The 14,574-nt window shown below is 42.9% G+C and overlaps 1 protein-coding gene across 2 annotated transcripts in view; it reads left to right on the top strand.

Annotated features, from left to right (window-relative positions):
• LOC133416148 (voltage-gated potassium channel subunit beta-2) overlaps nt 1-14,574 on the top strand; it is a 40,908-nt gene that overhangs the window by 20,713 nt on the left and 5,621 nt on the right. For both annotated transcript variants that reach the window (XM_061702850.1, XM_061702848.1), the window contains exons 2-12: nt 8,991-9,034; nt 9,116-9,153; nt 9,307-9,386; nt 9,649-9,693; nt 10,863-10,907; nt 11,476-11,519; nt 13,199-13,285; nt 13,369-13,454; nt 13,533-13,653; nt 13,743-13,837; nt 13,971-14,091. In XM_061702850.1, coding sequence (XP_061558834.1) covers nt 8,991-9,034; nt 9,116-9,153; nt 9,307-9,386; nt 9,649-9,693; nt 10,863-10,907; nt 11,476-11,519; nt 13,199-13,285; nt 13,369-13,454; nt 13,533-13,653; nt 13,743-13,837; nt 13,971-14,091 — 806 coding nt within the window. The remainder of the gene's footprint in view (nt 1-8,990; nt 9,035-9,115; nt 9,154-9,306; nt 9,387-9,648; nt 9,694-10,862; nt 10,908-11,475; nt 11,520-13,198; nt 13,286-13,368; nt 13,455-13,532; nt 13,654-13,742; nt 13,838-13,970; nt 14,092-14,574) is intronic.

The following is a 14,574-nucleotide window of genomic DNA, read 5'->3' as shown; positions in this document are numbered from 1 at the left end:
AGCAATGCATGAGACTCGTTTCTCCATACAGGGGGCGTCTTGAACCTATCACTGCAAACAAAGGCTTTTGTACAAAGTATTAAATAAATACCAGTTTAATATTTTTTTCCTGTGTCATTTCACATTATTACACATAAGTTAATTTCTGATCTTATTTGTTCTACTTTCTTTGTATGTATGGATTGCTTGGATTGTTCCCAACATATGTTGAAATTTTCATGTCAATAGCACCTTTGAAAATATATTTAGTGAGCAAAATGGTGACGTATTAAATACTTATTTCAGCCGCTGTATGACTATAGTGGTGCATTGACATACAGATATAGAACTGAGATATGAGCTGTCATTTTGACGATTTCTTTGCTTTGAGAAGGTAGAGATACAAGCACTGTATGCTGGCAGTGTATTCAGCTCAACTCACTTCAAAAAGAGTAGCTATTTGCCAGATAGTGGTTAATTCTTCAAAAAGAAGCTTCAAATTATTTCTTACCACTCCCAGTTTAAATTTACTGTCAAAGTACACATAAAACAACAAGAATTACAAGTTGCGTAGCTTTTTCCATTTAGCTTAATGCTAACAAGCAATCCAAAATGCCAGAGAAGGAACCGTTTAAGCAATGGATATTTGAACACAAACTGTGGTGCAACACATGTAGACAGATAATAGCAAAATATTCACTCGCATATCTTCTTTCTCTGCAAAGATCGACTAATATAATTGCAGCTTACTTAGGAGTTTTTAGCGTCTCCATTTATAGTCGTAGGTCTGTATTAAATTGCCCCCAGGTGGCCAGTGCCGTACTCATAAGTACAGGGCGTCCCTAAAATCTGGACACGATGTGGAGTTCTTGAATCGAGTTCACATGAATCACGCAAAATATTGGAAATCATATTGAAGATGTTTTTTGTTCGCATTGAATGAACTGGTCTTCAAAATGTTATTTCTTAAGAAGTATGGATTTATGCCTACAGTTTGTGTCCAGACTTTACAAGACCTCCTGTAGATTCCTTTGAAAGCCCAGAACCCACAGGGCATCATTAAAAACGCGCGGACAGTGCACCATCTTGCTTCCAATTTGCTTAGGGAAAAACGCACATCCAAGAATAAGCGTGCACACACACTCACACGTTGACGTTAATATCTAAGGTGTGCTTCCCTGTGGAGAAGAGCCTGCTCAGCATGAGTGGGCCTTCTAAAGACAACTGCAGTGAGCAAAATATCCATCATGTGCTCACGACCATCTGCATGTATTGTCTTGCTGCCGCCACGGGTGCAAGCTAACTGGAGGTGTCAGCACAGGTTAAAATGGTGACTACACCATGACAGAGCACCTGTGTGCCTCCCTGCCCTGCACCATTAATAATGTATCACAACAACCGAGTCCCGTCCAATCACCTTGTCCGAGCTTTGTGATTTATTGCGAGACAGAAATAATAATACAGAAGAAACCATGCGGCGCTTCTTACGAAGGCCAGAGCAGCATCTGTGCGCACTGCTTATGAGTGCATCCATGCAGAGCCATTTGCAGATGTGTGCCTGTGTTCCAGCTTCCTCGCCATCATGCGTGAACGGGCCCGTCGACGCGTCGAGCGGCCGCCCTCGTGCTTGCGCAGCACATTATGGATGTGTTTTTGCATAAGAGGCCCCTTCACATGAAATGGGATGTCTGGGGACGTTCATTTCGGTGTGTGTGTGTGTGTGTATGTGTGTGTGTGCGCGTTTGTGTACGTAAGTGCACGCTCAGAGGAAATTGAGGGGCAAGTTGTCAGTGAAAGCCGAGAGTGAGCATGTGTCCCTCCGCACTTACTGATAGTAAATAAGCAGACTGCAGCACTGCAGAGGGCTGTGGAGTTCGGCTCAGTGCGGGAGGGTGCAGATGTAAGAGAAACAGTGACATACTCCAGTGAGTTTTTTATTTATTTATTGTTTTTACTGTACATAAATACTGTTTATTGTGGCACATGCATTTAATGACAGGATGTTGAGTGTCTGAAACCTGTTTCATGTATGAATATTAATATCTCTCCCAAATGCTCAATTAGTGCCGTTGACTAATAGACACCAAGCCCCAATTACAAGAGTCTTTCATCCACAAATAAATGCCTCTCCCTGAATAGAAGAACAGTTGGTACCACTAAGTGACTGTTTACCTTAACCATAGCCCCGCTACACATAGTAGTACAGTTTAATACGTACACCAGCGTGGTGCCGTACATTTGGTACCATCTATTTTTGTCTGCTTATCCGAGGTCAGGTAGCGGTGGCAGTAGCTTTAGCAGGGAAGCCCAGACTTCCCTCTCCCCAGCCACTTCATCCAGCTCTTCTAGGGGATCCCGAGGCGTTCCCAGGCAAGCCGAGAGATGTAGTCTTTCCATATCATGGGTGTGTGTTATGGTTGTTGTAATAGGTGCAGAATGTGGTTTGGCATTATCTTGCTGAAATAAGCAGGAGCGTCCATGAAAAAGACACTGCTTGGATGGCAGCGTATGTTTCGCCAAACCCTATATGTACCTTTCAGCATTAATGGTGCCTTCACAGATTTGTAAGTTACCCATGCCATTGGCACTAACACAGGCCCATACCATCACAGATGCTGGCTTTTGAACTTTGCGTCCATAACAGTCCGGATGGTTCTTTTCCTCTTTGGCCCGGAGTTTCAAGTTGCACTTACAGATGTAACGCTGAATTGTATTTACTGACATTGGTTTTCTGAAGTGTTCCTGAGCCCATGTGGTGATATCCTTGACACATTGATGTCGGTTTTTGATGCAGTGCCGCCTGAGGGATCGAAGGTCACGGGCATTCAATGTTGGTTTTCGGCCTTGCCGCTTACATGCAGTGATTTCTCCAGATTCTCTGAACCTTTTGATGATATTATGGACCGTAGATGATGAAATCCCTAAATTCCTTGCAATAGTAAATTGAGGAACATTGTCCTTAAACTGTTCGACTATATCTCACACGCTTGTTCACAAAGAAGTGACCTTTGCCCCATCTCTGCTTGTGAATGACTGATCAATTCAGGGAAGCTCCTTTTATACCCAATCATGGCACCCAGCTGTTCCCAATTAGCCTGTTCACCTGTGGGATGTTCCAAACAGGTGTTTGATCAGCCTTCCTCAACTTTCTCAGTCTTTTTTTCCACCTGTCCCAGCTTTTTTGGAACGTGTTGCAGCCATAAAATTCTAAGTTAACGATTATTTCCTAAAAATAGTTTGAACATTAAATATATTGTCTTTGTAGTGTATTCAATTAAATATAGGTTGAACATGATTTGCAAATCATTGTATTCTGTTTTTATTTATGTTTAACACAACGTCCCAACTTCATTGGAATTGGGGTTGTACAATAAGCAGAGATGCAATACTGAGACCACCAAACCAGACGCCCTCTATGCCTTGGCTGAGCCTAGAAATTCTGTCCATAAAAGTTATGAACAGAATCGGTGACAAAGGGAAGCCTTGGCGGAGTCCCACCCTCACCCGAAATGAGTCCAACTTACTGCCAGCAATGCGGACCAAACTCTGACACTGGTCACACGGGGACCGAACAGCCCGTATCAGGGGTTTCGGTACCCCATACTCCCGAAGCACCTCCCACAGGACTCCCCGAGGGACACGGTAGAATGCCTTCTCCAAGTCCACAAAACACATGTACACTGGTTGGACGAACTCCCATGCACCCTCGAGGACCCTACCGAGGGTGTAGAGCTCGTCCACTGTTCCACGGCCAGGACGAAAACCACACTGATCCTCCTGAATCTGAGATTCGACTTCCTGACGGACCCTCCCTCCAGCACCCCTGAAAAGACCTTACCAGGGAGGCTGAGGAGTGTGATCCCCCTGTAGTTGGAACACACCCTCCGATCCCCCTTTTTAAAAAGGGGGACCACCGCCCCAGTCTGCCAATCCAGAGGCACTGTCCCCGATGCCAACGCGAGGTTGCAGGGGCGTGCAGCCCCACAACATCCAAAGCCTTTAGGATCTCCAGGCAAAACTCATTCACTTCCGGGGCCTTGCCACCAAGGAGCTTTTTAACCACCTCGATGACCTCAGCCCCAGAGATAAGAAAGCCCGCCTCAGAGACCCCAGACTCTGCTTTCTCATGGGAAGGCGTGTCGGTAGAATTGAGGAGGTCTTCGAAGTATTCTCCCCACCAACTCACATCGTTCCGAGTCGAGGTCAGCAGTGCCCTATCCTCACTATACACAGTGTTGATGGCGCACTGCTTCCCCCTCCTGAGACGCCGGATGGTGGAACAGAATTTTCTCGCAGCCGTTCTTGCAGTCGTTCTCTATGGCCTCACCGAACTCCTCCCATATCCGATTTTTTGCTTCAGCGACCACCAAAGCTGCATTCCGCTTCGCCAGCTGGTACCCATCAGCTGCCTCAGGAGTCCCACAGACCAAAAAGGCCCAATAGGTCTCGTTCTTTAGCTTGATGGCATCCCTTACCATTGGTGTCCACCAACGGGTTCAGGGATTGCCGCCACGACAGACACGGACTACCTTACGGCCCCAGCTCCGGTCGTCCGCCTCAGCAATAGAGGCGCGGAACATGGTCCACTCGGAGTCAATGTGCCCCGCTTACCCCGAGACGTGGGTGAAGTTTTGGCGGAGGTGGGAGTTGAAACTCCTTCTGACAGGGGATTCTGCCAGGCGTTCCCAATAGACCCTCACAATACGTTTGGGCATGCCAGGTCGGACCGGAATCTTCCCCCACCATCGGATCCTACTCACTACCTGTCATGAACGGAACAGAGGATAGGACCCAAAAATGCACGACTCCAAAACAAAGGGACAGTTTAAAAAAAGAGAGGTTTAATATAAAGGCAGAGGTCGATACACAGGCAGGCAATCCAAAAAAGGACACAGTATCCAAAAACATGAGGCAAAAAGGCGAGGTCGATAATCGGAACAGGGTCTATTCTTACTGTGAGTCTTTGACGTGGAAACAAGGAATGCTGGAATGCGACGACAAGGTACAACGAACTGGCGACGAGAAAGAATGAGACACGAGGTTAAATGCAAGTGGTAATTAGGGTGAACGAGGCACAGGTGCTGAAGATGCTCACAGGAGCAGGTGTGTGTGAAACAGAGGGAAGACAAAACAACTGATAACCACCAGGTGGTTATCAGTTGACAGCTCCGCCCCTCTCTTCAACCGAGTGTCCAAGACATGGCGCAAGTCCGATGACACGACCACAAAGTCGATCATCCAACTGCGACCTAGGGTGTCCTGGTGCCAAGTGCACATGGTGTTCGTTATGGACAATCCATGGTGAGCACAGAAGTTCTATAACAAAACACCACTCGGGTTCTGATCGGGTGGGGCGTTCTTCCCAATCACGCCCTTTCAGGTCTCACTGTCATTGCCCACGTGAGCATTGAAGTCACCCAGCAGAACGATGGAATACCCAGCGGGAGCGCTCTCCAGCACCCCCTCCAAAGACACCAAAAAGTGTGGGTATGCTGAACTGCTGTTTGGTGCATAGGCACAAACAACAGTCAGGATCCGTCCCCCCACCTGAAGGCGGAGGGAGGCTACCCTCTCGTCCACTGAAATGAACCCCAACGTTCAGGCGCCGAGCCAGGGAGCAATAAGTATACTCACAACTGCACGGTGTCTCTCACCGTGGGCAACTCCAGAGTGGAAGAGAGTCCAACCCCTCTCAAGAGGACTGGTACCAGAGCCCAAGCCGTATGTGGAGGCGATCTCGTCAGAACTTCTCAACCTCACACACCAACTCAGGCTCCTTCTCTGCCAGAGAGGTGACGTTCCACGTCCCTCGAGCCAGCTTATTTAGCCGGGGATCGGATCGCCAAGGTCCCCGCCTTCGGCCAGCGCCCAGCTCACACTGCACCCGACCCCTATGGCCCCTCCCACAGGTGGTGAGCCCATGGAAAGGGGGACCCACGTTACCCGGCCAGGCCCCATGGGTGCAGTCCCGGCCACCAGGCGCTCGCCTTCGAGCCCCACCTCCAGGGCATTTGGTACCACCTGACTTAATCCACCTCTCAACTCAACTGCATGCTGTTTGCAAAGCAGGGTTCCTCATATCGCCAGCCGTTTTAGAGCACTTTGTTTGATCTGTCAAGACCCACAGAATATTGTTCTGTGATAACATTAACACCGTACTTACCAAAGAAAGTGTAGACTTCTTTGACCAGTTTGTTTCTTGCTTTTTCCCTTTTTTTTAGTAAACAACAGTATAACATGGGTTGGTTTAATAAAAAATGCCAACTTTCTGAGCATAAAGATAAAACTATCTATCTATCTATCTATCTATCTATCTATCTATCTATCTATCTATCTATCTATCTATCTATCTATCTATCTATCTATCTATCTATCTATCTGTCTATCTATCTATCCGTCACAGTCAAAGGACAAAGCAAATGAAAACAATTTAGACGTGTGATCAGAAAAAGGCTTTAGAAGAAGTCCCTTGTGCCTCATATAAGGTATTGCCAGTGTTCAAAGTCAGTGTGTTGCTGGTCTCAGAGGAGTCATGCTGTCATTGGTGGGAAGCCATGACGAAGAGCTGGCCTTGCATCCCAGGAATCGGCTTTATCTGAGCCCACTTGCCTTTCCTTGCATCCTCCTCCCTGCAGCTAAGCAATCCTGACCCTGCTGGAGTGTGCTATTTTGACAGAGTCTAAACAATGAGCATTTCACACCCACACTCCACATACACACCAACGCGTGTATGCACGCACACACCCACACCCACACAGTGGGACACAAACGCTTACATGTACAGAAATCTAAAAATAGATCAAGGCATTAAAAATAGAGCAGAGAAAATAAAAGCAGGGCTCGCTGGGCTGAGTCTAAATGCTCTGACAGACTGTCTTCCTGCATTTGGTTATTTGTGGCGGACACAGGCAGGCAGACAGGCAGTGTAAATGGTGGGGAGGCACTGGTGATGAAAAGACAGCAAGCAGCTACTGTAGTAGCACTGCAGTTCTGATGTTCCTCTCCCACCCTATTACTTGCATCTAATTAGGATTGGGGACAGCACACATGCATGAGGAGAGCCAGCATCAAGTCAATTTATCTGTACATGCTTCCGTGGTCACAAATGCAGCTCTTTTTCGCCCTTCAAAACCCAGCCGTCTGGGTAATCAAATGTGGCATGTTGGGTAATAAAGCTCTCCTCAGCTCCTGCTGGCACATTTTGGGCCATTTAAGTGGTCAGACCCAAGGCTCTGGGCTTTTGGCTCGGGTCCCATCTGAGCCCACTTCCCCGCAGCTATTTCTCTGTAGCGGACCACTACTGTGAGCTGTTAACATATGAACGGCAGAAGGTCAATTGTTCTCACAACAATTAAACACATTTTAACCACAGGCGCATTGGCACCGAACAGCACAATGGGAGCAACCATTCGCATGTACCCTATAATGTCATTCATTTTTAATTCAATAATTTTTATTAAATTCATAGAAGCATTGTATTGTTTTATTCGTATCGTATCCCTTTGTAAATTACAATTTGTATTGTTTTTTTGTATAATTTGTAATTGTATTGTCATTTTATGTTGTATCATATCGTGTCATATTGTATCATTCATAGCAGTAGTTGTGGTCATCTTTGGTAGCTCTTGAAGACATCTTGTGTAAAAGACATTGTAGATTTGTAAAGCTCCTATGGGTGGTTTGTTCCGGTCTCCTTTGCCACTCACCCGAGCCAGAAGCAAGTCCTTCCCTCTTTTGACGAATGCCAAAGTCGGTTATACATATATAGCCATCCATCCATCAATTTTCTGAGCCGCTTCTCCTCACTAGGGTCGCAGGCGTGCTGGAGCCTATCCCAGCTGTCATCGGGCAGCTGGCAACCAGTTCAGGGGGTACACCCTGAACTGGTTGCCAGCCAATCGCAATGCACATAACAAACAAACAACCATTCGCACTCACAGTCACACCTATGGGCAATTTAGAGTCTCCAATTAATGCATGTTTTTGGAATGTGGGAGGAAATCGGAGTGCCCGGAGAAAACCCACGCAGGCACAGGGAGAACATGCAAACTCCACACAGGTGGGGCCGGGGATTGAACCCGGGTCCTCAGAACTATGAGGCTGACGCTCTAACCAGTCTTTCACCATGCCGCTGTGTGTATAATATACACTGTTGCCTGAGATGTGGTATTTTCTGTATATTGTTAACCACAAATTGAAGAAGAAATCCGAAGTAATGTGAAATTGTGGCATGCAACTATTTAAGTATACAACTTTTAATTTATGTTAAGAGGATTTGGTGAAAAAAAATGTAGTATTTGTAAATGTAAAAAAAGTTTTGTTTTTTTTGTCAAAATGAAAAGAACGAACCCATTTAAACATGAAGGAGGCACACTTTATTTGTTTAAGTATGCCACATAATGTGATGTGGCCAACCAGATCTGGCTCCTGGGCCTTCAGTATGACACCTGTGATCTATATTATGGTACTCTATCACTTTTGTGTAAATTCCCTTATTGTAACATTGTATCATTGTCAAATTGTGTTGAGCCCTCTCATGTAGCTAAATAAATAACAAAATATCACAGTCAGCTGATTCTACACCACGCAAACAACATCCACAATCAAAAGAATGTTAAAAAATCTGGAATCATGAATTTTCATTTGGCTCTTGAATTGGAGGTCTTTTATATTAAGTGGTCAATATGTTGTCAGTATTCTCTAAACCATATTAACGCACGTAGAAAATGATATGAAAAACTGAAATGAAAACTACATTTCCTCAATCACTTTCAAGCCTTTCACTGGGAGTAAATAGTGACCAGGAAGTGCAATCAGATATCAAAATAAAGGTGGCTATAGTAAGGTGGCTAGTTTTTTTTCTTCTTCTCGTGATCATTTATTGTATTACTATTGATCAACAAATCAATATATGTCCCTAAAGTAATTTGTACAAGAACTGGAATTGAGAGGCAGCATAAAGTTGAGCCCGCTTTCATTTCAGATCTTGTGTTTTTTCTGTCTCCTCATAGGAACCTGGGCAAGTCCGGCCTCCGTGTGTCTTGCCTTGGCTTAGGTGAGTTCCCAAACATGAGAAATAATCTCATCTTCCTCTCATGGCCTCAAACGTAACACACATCCATGACTCTCCAATCAGGCACATGGGTGACGTTTGGATCACAAATATCTGACGAGGTGAGACCTTACAGGCGTCCTTTTATTTTTGGGCCGTAGTTATTACTAAATCAATAGCCGCAGCCTCTGTATTCTTTGTCATTTGGTCACATGTGGTGTGATTGCTACACATCAACCTGTTTCTCAGTCTTAGCCTTTCTTTTCTTCCCTCAGATGGCAGAGAACCTGATGACCTTAGCGTATGAGAACGGGGTCAACCTATTTGACACCGCAGAGGTTTATGCTTCTGGAAGGTCAGACCTCATATATGACCTAGTCTCTGTGTATATATATATATATATATATATATATATATATATATATATATATATATATATATATGTGTGTGTGTGCGTTTGATGTATGTGTGTGTGTTTGTGTATATATAGTCACCTTCCTTTATCTAGAAAATAAAACAATCATCTTCCTTTGAGTCATGTATCATTTTATATAACATGCTTTTCGGTATTATTTAATATTATGAAATTAAAATAGCCTTAATGTTTTTCTCCACAGAGCAGAGATCACACTGGGGAACATAATCAAGAAGAAAGCATGGAGGTTATTTATTACTTACTACTACTTATTTATCACACTCCTGCAGAGGAAATATTCTTCATGTTACTGTGCAATGCTACAGAAAAATGCATTACAATGGTGCCTTGACTTATGAGTTTAATTTGTTCCATGTCCATGCTTAAATCACCATTCCCCATGAATGGAAATGCCGTTAATCTGTGCCAGCCTCACATTGTGCTCCTTCTGGTGTGTGCACCACCAGGGGCAGTACAATACAGACATATAGACACAAACAAAGAAGAGTTTCAGAACCGACTCAGTAAGCTGCAGTAATATTAGTAATTTCTCTGCAAAGGTTAAATAATATATGCCTGTGAGTATTGTTATATTGTCTGTCTACATGTTCCTGCACTGTTTGTGTTCCAATATCTGTTGCTTTAAGGGTCTTAACACGGCAACAATTTTGTGTTAGCATTAGGCCAGCAGACTTCTAAAGGATGTTTCTTTTATGCTTAGTTTGACAGTAAACGTCTACTGGGAGTGACAATAAAGAGTGAAAGAATTGTTCACTATCTGCCAAACACAAGCCATCATGTTACTCGAATCTCAAATTTTTACTTGAAAGTCAAAGCAAAAAATAACATTAAATTAAATTAAAGAAAAGAAAAAAAAGAAAAACATCAGTCAAGGTATCTCCAAAAACTTGTAAAACAGGTCACTCGTAAGTCAAGGTACCACTGTGTATAGGAGGCATATTCTGCATTGTTTCCACAATTTGTTGTTTATGTGACAAGAAAGGCTTTACTGGCTACCTCTTCTCATCTCACCAGCTAGTGTATGCATAACAGGAACCACCCATACAGACAACAATAGCGTTTTAACTCATGGAGACAGGGAAATCATCCTTCAAAAAAATTGTGTTTGATTTCCCTCTTGATGGGCAGGCACACTGGAGGCCAAATTTGTATACCATCGCTTAAAGAGTCATTTTTACATATGTGTCCCTTTAATACTTTTGTTGCTTCAAATTCATATTTGGATGGTTCCATTTTGTGGGGATCACAACATTTCAAAGGTCTTGATGAACTTACTTAGCTACATGAGAGGGAAACAACCCCAATAACAAAAAGAATGTATTTCATTTGTTTGTGTCAGTGTGAATCCATTCATGATCGTAACTGTTGTAAATATTTATCCTTATATTCTTTTAGACGCTCTAGTATTGTCATCACAACTAAGATCTACTGGGGAGGCCAGTAAGTATTTAAGTGCTATTTTTTCCAGTACATTATTACTATTATTCAAACCACAATGTTGTTTGCTTACGAGCTGTGCTCAATATTAGATAATCAAAGTGTACTTTTGTAGGGCTGCAACTAACAATTATTTTAATAATTGCTTAATCTTTTCAAATAATCAAGGAATCGGATTTTTTATTTCCATCCCTTTATTCAAAAACAGGGCATTATTTCTAATTGACAGTACAAAATGCACAAACATAAAATGCTTATGATTCAGTTACTGGTTTGGTCCATAACATGTCAGAAAATAAGCAAAAATGTTGACAATTGTTTTCCGAAATAATAGATGATGTTGGTAAATGTATTTTTTTAATGAAACACAACGGTAATCAGTCTGCTATACTATTATAATAAATGTTATTATTAATATTTACTGTTGATAGGCTGGAATATGCAGGATTTGGACAATTTTAAGTTAAACAACGTCTCCAAACAAATACACGATTGTCAAAAATGTTATTACTTTGATAATCGGTTAGTTGTCGATTAATAGTTGCACCGCTATACTTTTGTCACTTCACAGAGCAGAGACAGAGAGAGGGCTCTCCAGAAAGCACATCATTGAAGGTAAAGCATCATCTCATTGCTTTTCAAATGACACTATCTGGTGTGAATTAGTGACTCAGGGTCAGCTGAGGGGACAAAAGAACATGGCGAAGCTCCATGGAAAATCCACCTCGTGATCATTGTTTTTCCAGGCGGTTAATCAGCTCTTCCCGCACTGCATAATCCAAAAGAAGACTACTTTTGTTTGTTTAGCGCATACTGCACAGCATGGCCTTGGGCTGTCCAATTAAATAAGGATTTAAATAGGCGTCATTGTCATGAGCCTTTTGGTTTGACGTCGTTACGTAACAGGTCAAATTTGTGCAGCTTTTAACGTTTGCATGGCATGCTGGGACAGCGCTCATACTTGGGCTTTTAGTCAGCTTCAGGCCTGTCACTAAAATGTGGACAAAAATGATGACACACACGAGACTGGAACGCAGGATGAACCATGACATTTGACAAGAATGCATAACAGACAGGGTTTAAATCAACATATCCCTTATAAAAACAGATTTGTTTCTGACCCAGCAGCATGGCACTGTTAAAAATGATCTCTTGCTCAGAAGTTAGTTTTTACATGTTTCTTGCACGAGTTGTATGACTGAATTCAAATGTCAAATAGGACTTTTCCTCAAGCATCATCATGAGGCTGACATTTGTCATTTGTTTTTTGAAATAACTTGGCAACTGCCACGCAAATTGCTGTAAGACACTCGTGTCCTTCCGAGATGTATAACAATACTACCATCTCCAAACAACTGAACCAAAGCAGAATATGCTAAGAAGATAATAATGTTCAGCAATAGAGAGGTATTCAATAATTCAAATGTTTAATTTTGCGGTTGTAGTTTGCAGTGGCTGCATCATATTGAGAGCTGCATTTTTGGTTACCCTATTTTTTTATTTATTAGAAATGTATGTTGTATGGTATTGTTTTCTAACAATTGACATATTCAGTTCTGCCTCACACTTCTTAAGGTTCTAGATTTGCATGTGGAGTTTACATGTTCTCCCTGTACTTGTGTGGGTTCTCTCTATGGTACTCTTGCTTCCTCCCATATTCCAAAAACATACGTTACGCTCATCGAAGACTATAAATTGTCCATACGTAGGTTTTTAATGTGTGTGAGTGTAGATGCTTGTTTGTCTAAATGTGCCCTGTGATTGGCTGGTGACCAGTCCAGGATGCACCCCGCCTCTCGTCTCAAGTCAGCTGTGGCTCCAGCTCACCTGCAATCCTAATGAGGACTAGTCATATAGAAAATGGATGGGTGGATAATTAGAGACATTAGAGGGTCAAAATATGTATTTATGATATGAGGTAGTTCTATACCACCACCAAACTGCAATAATAAAAAAAAATTTTTTTTTTCAAATGTATGCCTTTGTGACAGTATCCATTAGGTTATAATTCAGTAAAAAAAAAATACCATGTCGTATGATCATATTATAGTGGTTTGGCATATATTGTATGATTTTGTCATGTATCATTATCTGTTGTATCGTAACACATTATATCGTAATGCATTGTATGGTATTATATCATTTCATATGGTATTTTATTTTTGGTACCGTTTTGTATTGTACTATTACAAATAGCGCATCCTAGAATTTTGTTTCATCACATTGTATCATGTTAAAATATATTGTATCACGTGGTATAGTTGTGTTTCTTATGGTCTCTTTAACAATGACAGGTTTAAGAGGATCCTTATCAAGACTCCAGCTCGATTATGTGGACATTGTTTTTGCCAACAGAAATGATGTCAACAGTCCAATGGAAGGTGAGTTTGAACATGCTTAAGATCAAGTGTGGTATTAAAGTGGAAGCAGGTTTTCAATATGATATTTAAACTGCTCTCTGTAGAGATTGTGCGGGCCATGACGTTTGTCATCAACCAGGGTATGGCCATGTACTGGGGCACCTCACGCTGGAGCGCCATGGAAATCATGGTGACTGTCAATCATTGCTTCCCATTGTCCTGTTGTCAGTTCACCAATGCTGATGGGTAACCGTCTTTCCTGCATTAGGAAGCCTACTCGGTGGCCCGCCAGTTCAACTTGATACCACCTGTGTGCGAGCAGGCAGAGTATCACTATTTTCAGAGGGATAAAGTCGAGGTGCAGCTGCCTGAGCTCTACCACAAGATCGGTACCAATTCATCCAACATTTATATTCCACTTGATCTTCTCCGCTCATGTGCTGAATAGGCAAAGACAAACTTCATTTGTCTCTTTCAGGTGTTGGAGCCATGACCTGGTCACCACTGGCGTGTGGATTAATCACTGGGAAGTACAGCGATGGAGTACCAGAGTGCTCCAGAGCAGCAATGAAGGTCCGTTTGATTTAAATGGCCTTCCGATGGGATTCCTCACCCAATCAGTGGGGCATTTTTTTCATGAGAAATCAGTAAAGAAGAACTTTACCTCACGTTTTTTTTCTTTTTCTCCATTTGGCTGCGGCTCAAGGGCTACCAGTGGCTGAGGGAGCGAGTGAACAGTGAGGAGGGGCGCAGGCAGCTAGCTAAAATCAAGGAGCTCCACCTACTGGCAGACAGGCTGGGATGCACCGCCGCACAGTTGGCCATCGGTACCGCCCAAATAACACTGCAGAGATGTTTTTTTTGTTTTTGCATTACTCTTTAATCTGTTGTTATGGAGAGTTTAAAAAGACAAAATTAAATTAGCCTTTCTGCAGCATTGTGGCCTAATGGTTAGCAAGTCAGCCTCACAGCCTCCTGAGTGGAGTTTGCTCCCCACACTTAACACACCTCAGACCTAAGGACAATCTTATAGGATAGTCTTATAAGACATACGATTTTCTGGTGTTCGGCCTGCTTGGGAAAAATCGGGACCAAAAAAAAATAAAAAAATAAAAAACTGATTCTCTTTATGTGTGTACCGGGCCTGAGCTAGTAATGTTGTAGTGTTCTTTGATGCCCTCTAAAGGCAGCGTATCTAAATCTGGATTGCACCAAAAATGTTGGCTCACAACACAAAGCAAAGGTTCCTGCTGATCCTTTTTAAGACAATTTGGTCATTAAACATTATAAGCATGCTTCCCATGTGATTC

The sequence above is a fragment of the Phycodurus eques genome, chromosome 17, assembly GCF_024500275.1.
Source record: "Phycodurus eques isolate BA_2022a chromosome 17, UOR_Pequ_1.1, whole genome shotgun sequence".
In the NCBI taxonomy this organism is placed as follows: Eukaryota; Metazoa; Chordata; class Actinopteri; order Syngnathiformes; family Syngnathidae; genus Phycodurus; species Phycodurus eques.
This window is presented reverse-complemented; position numbering and strand designations above follow the sequence as displayed.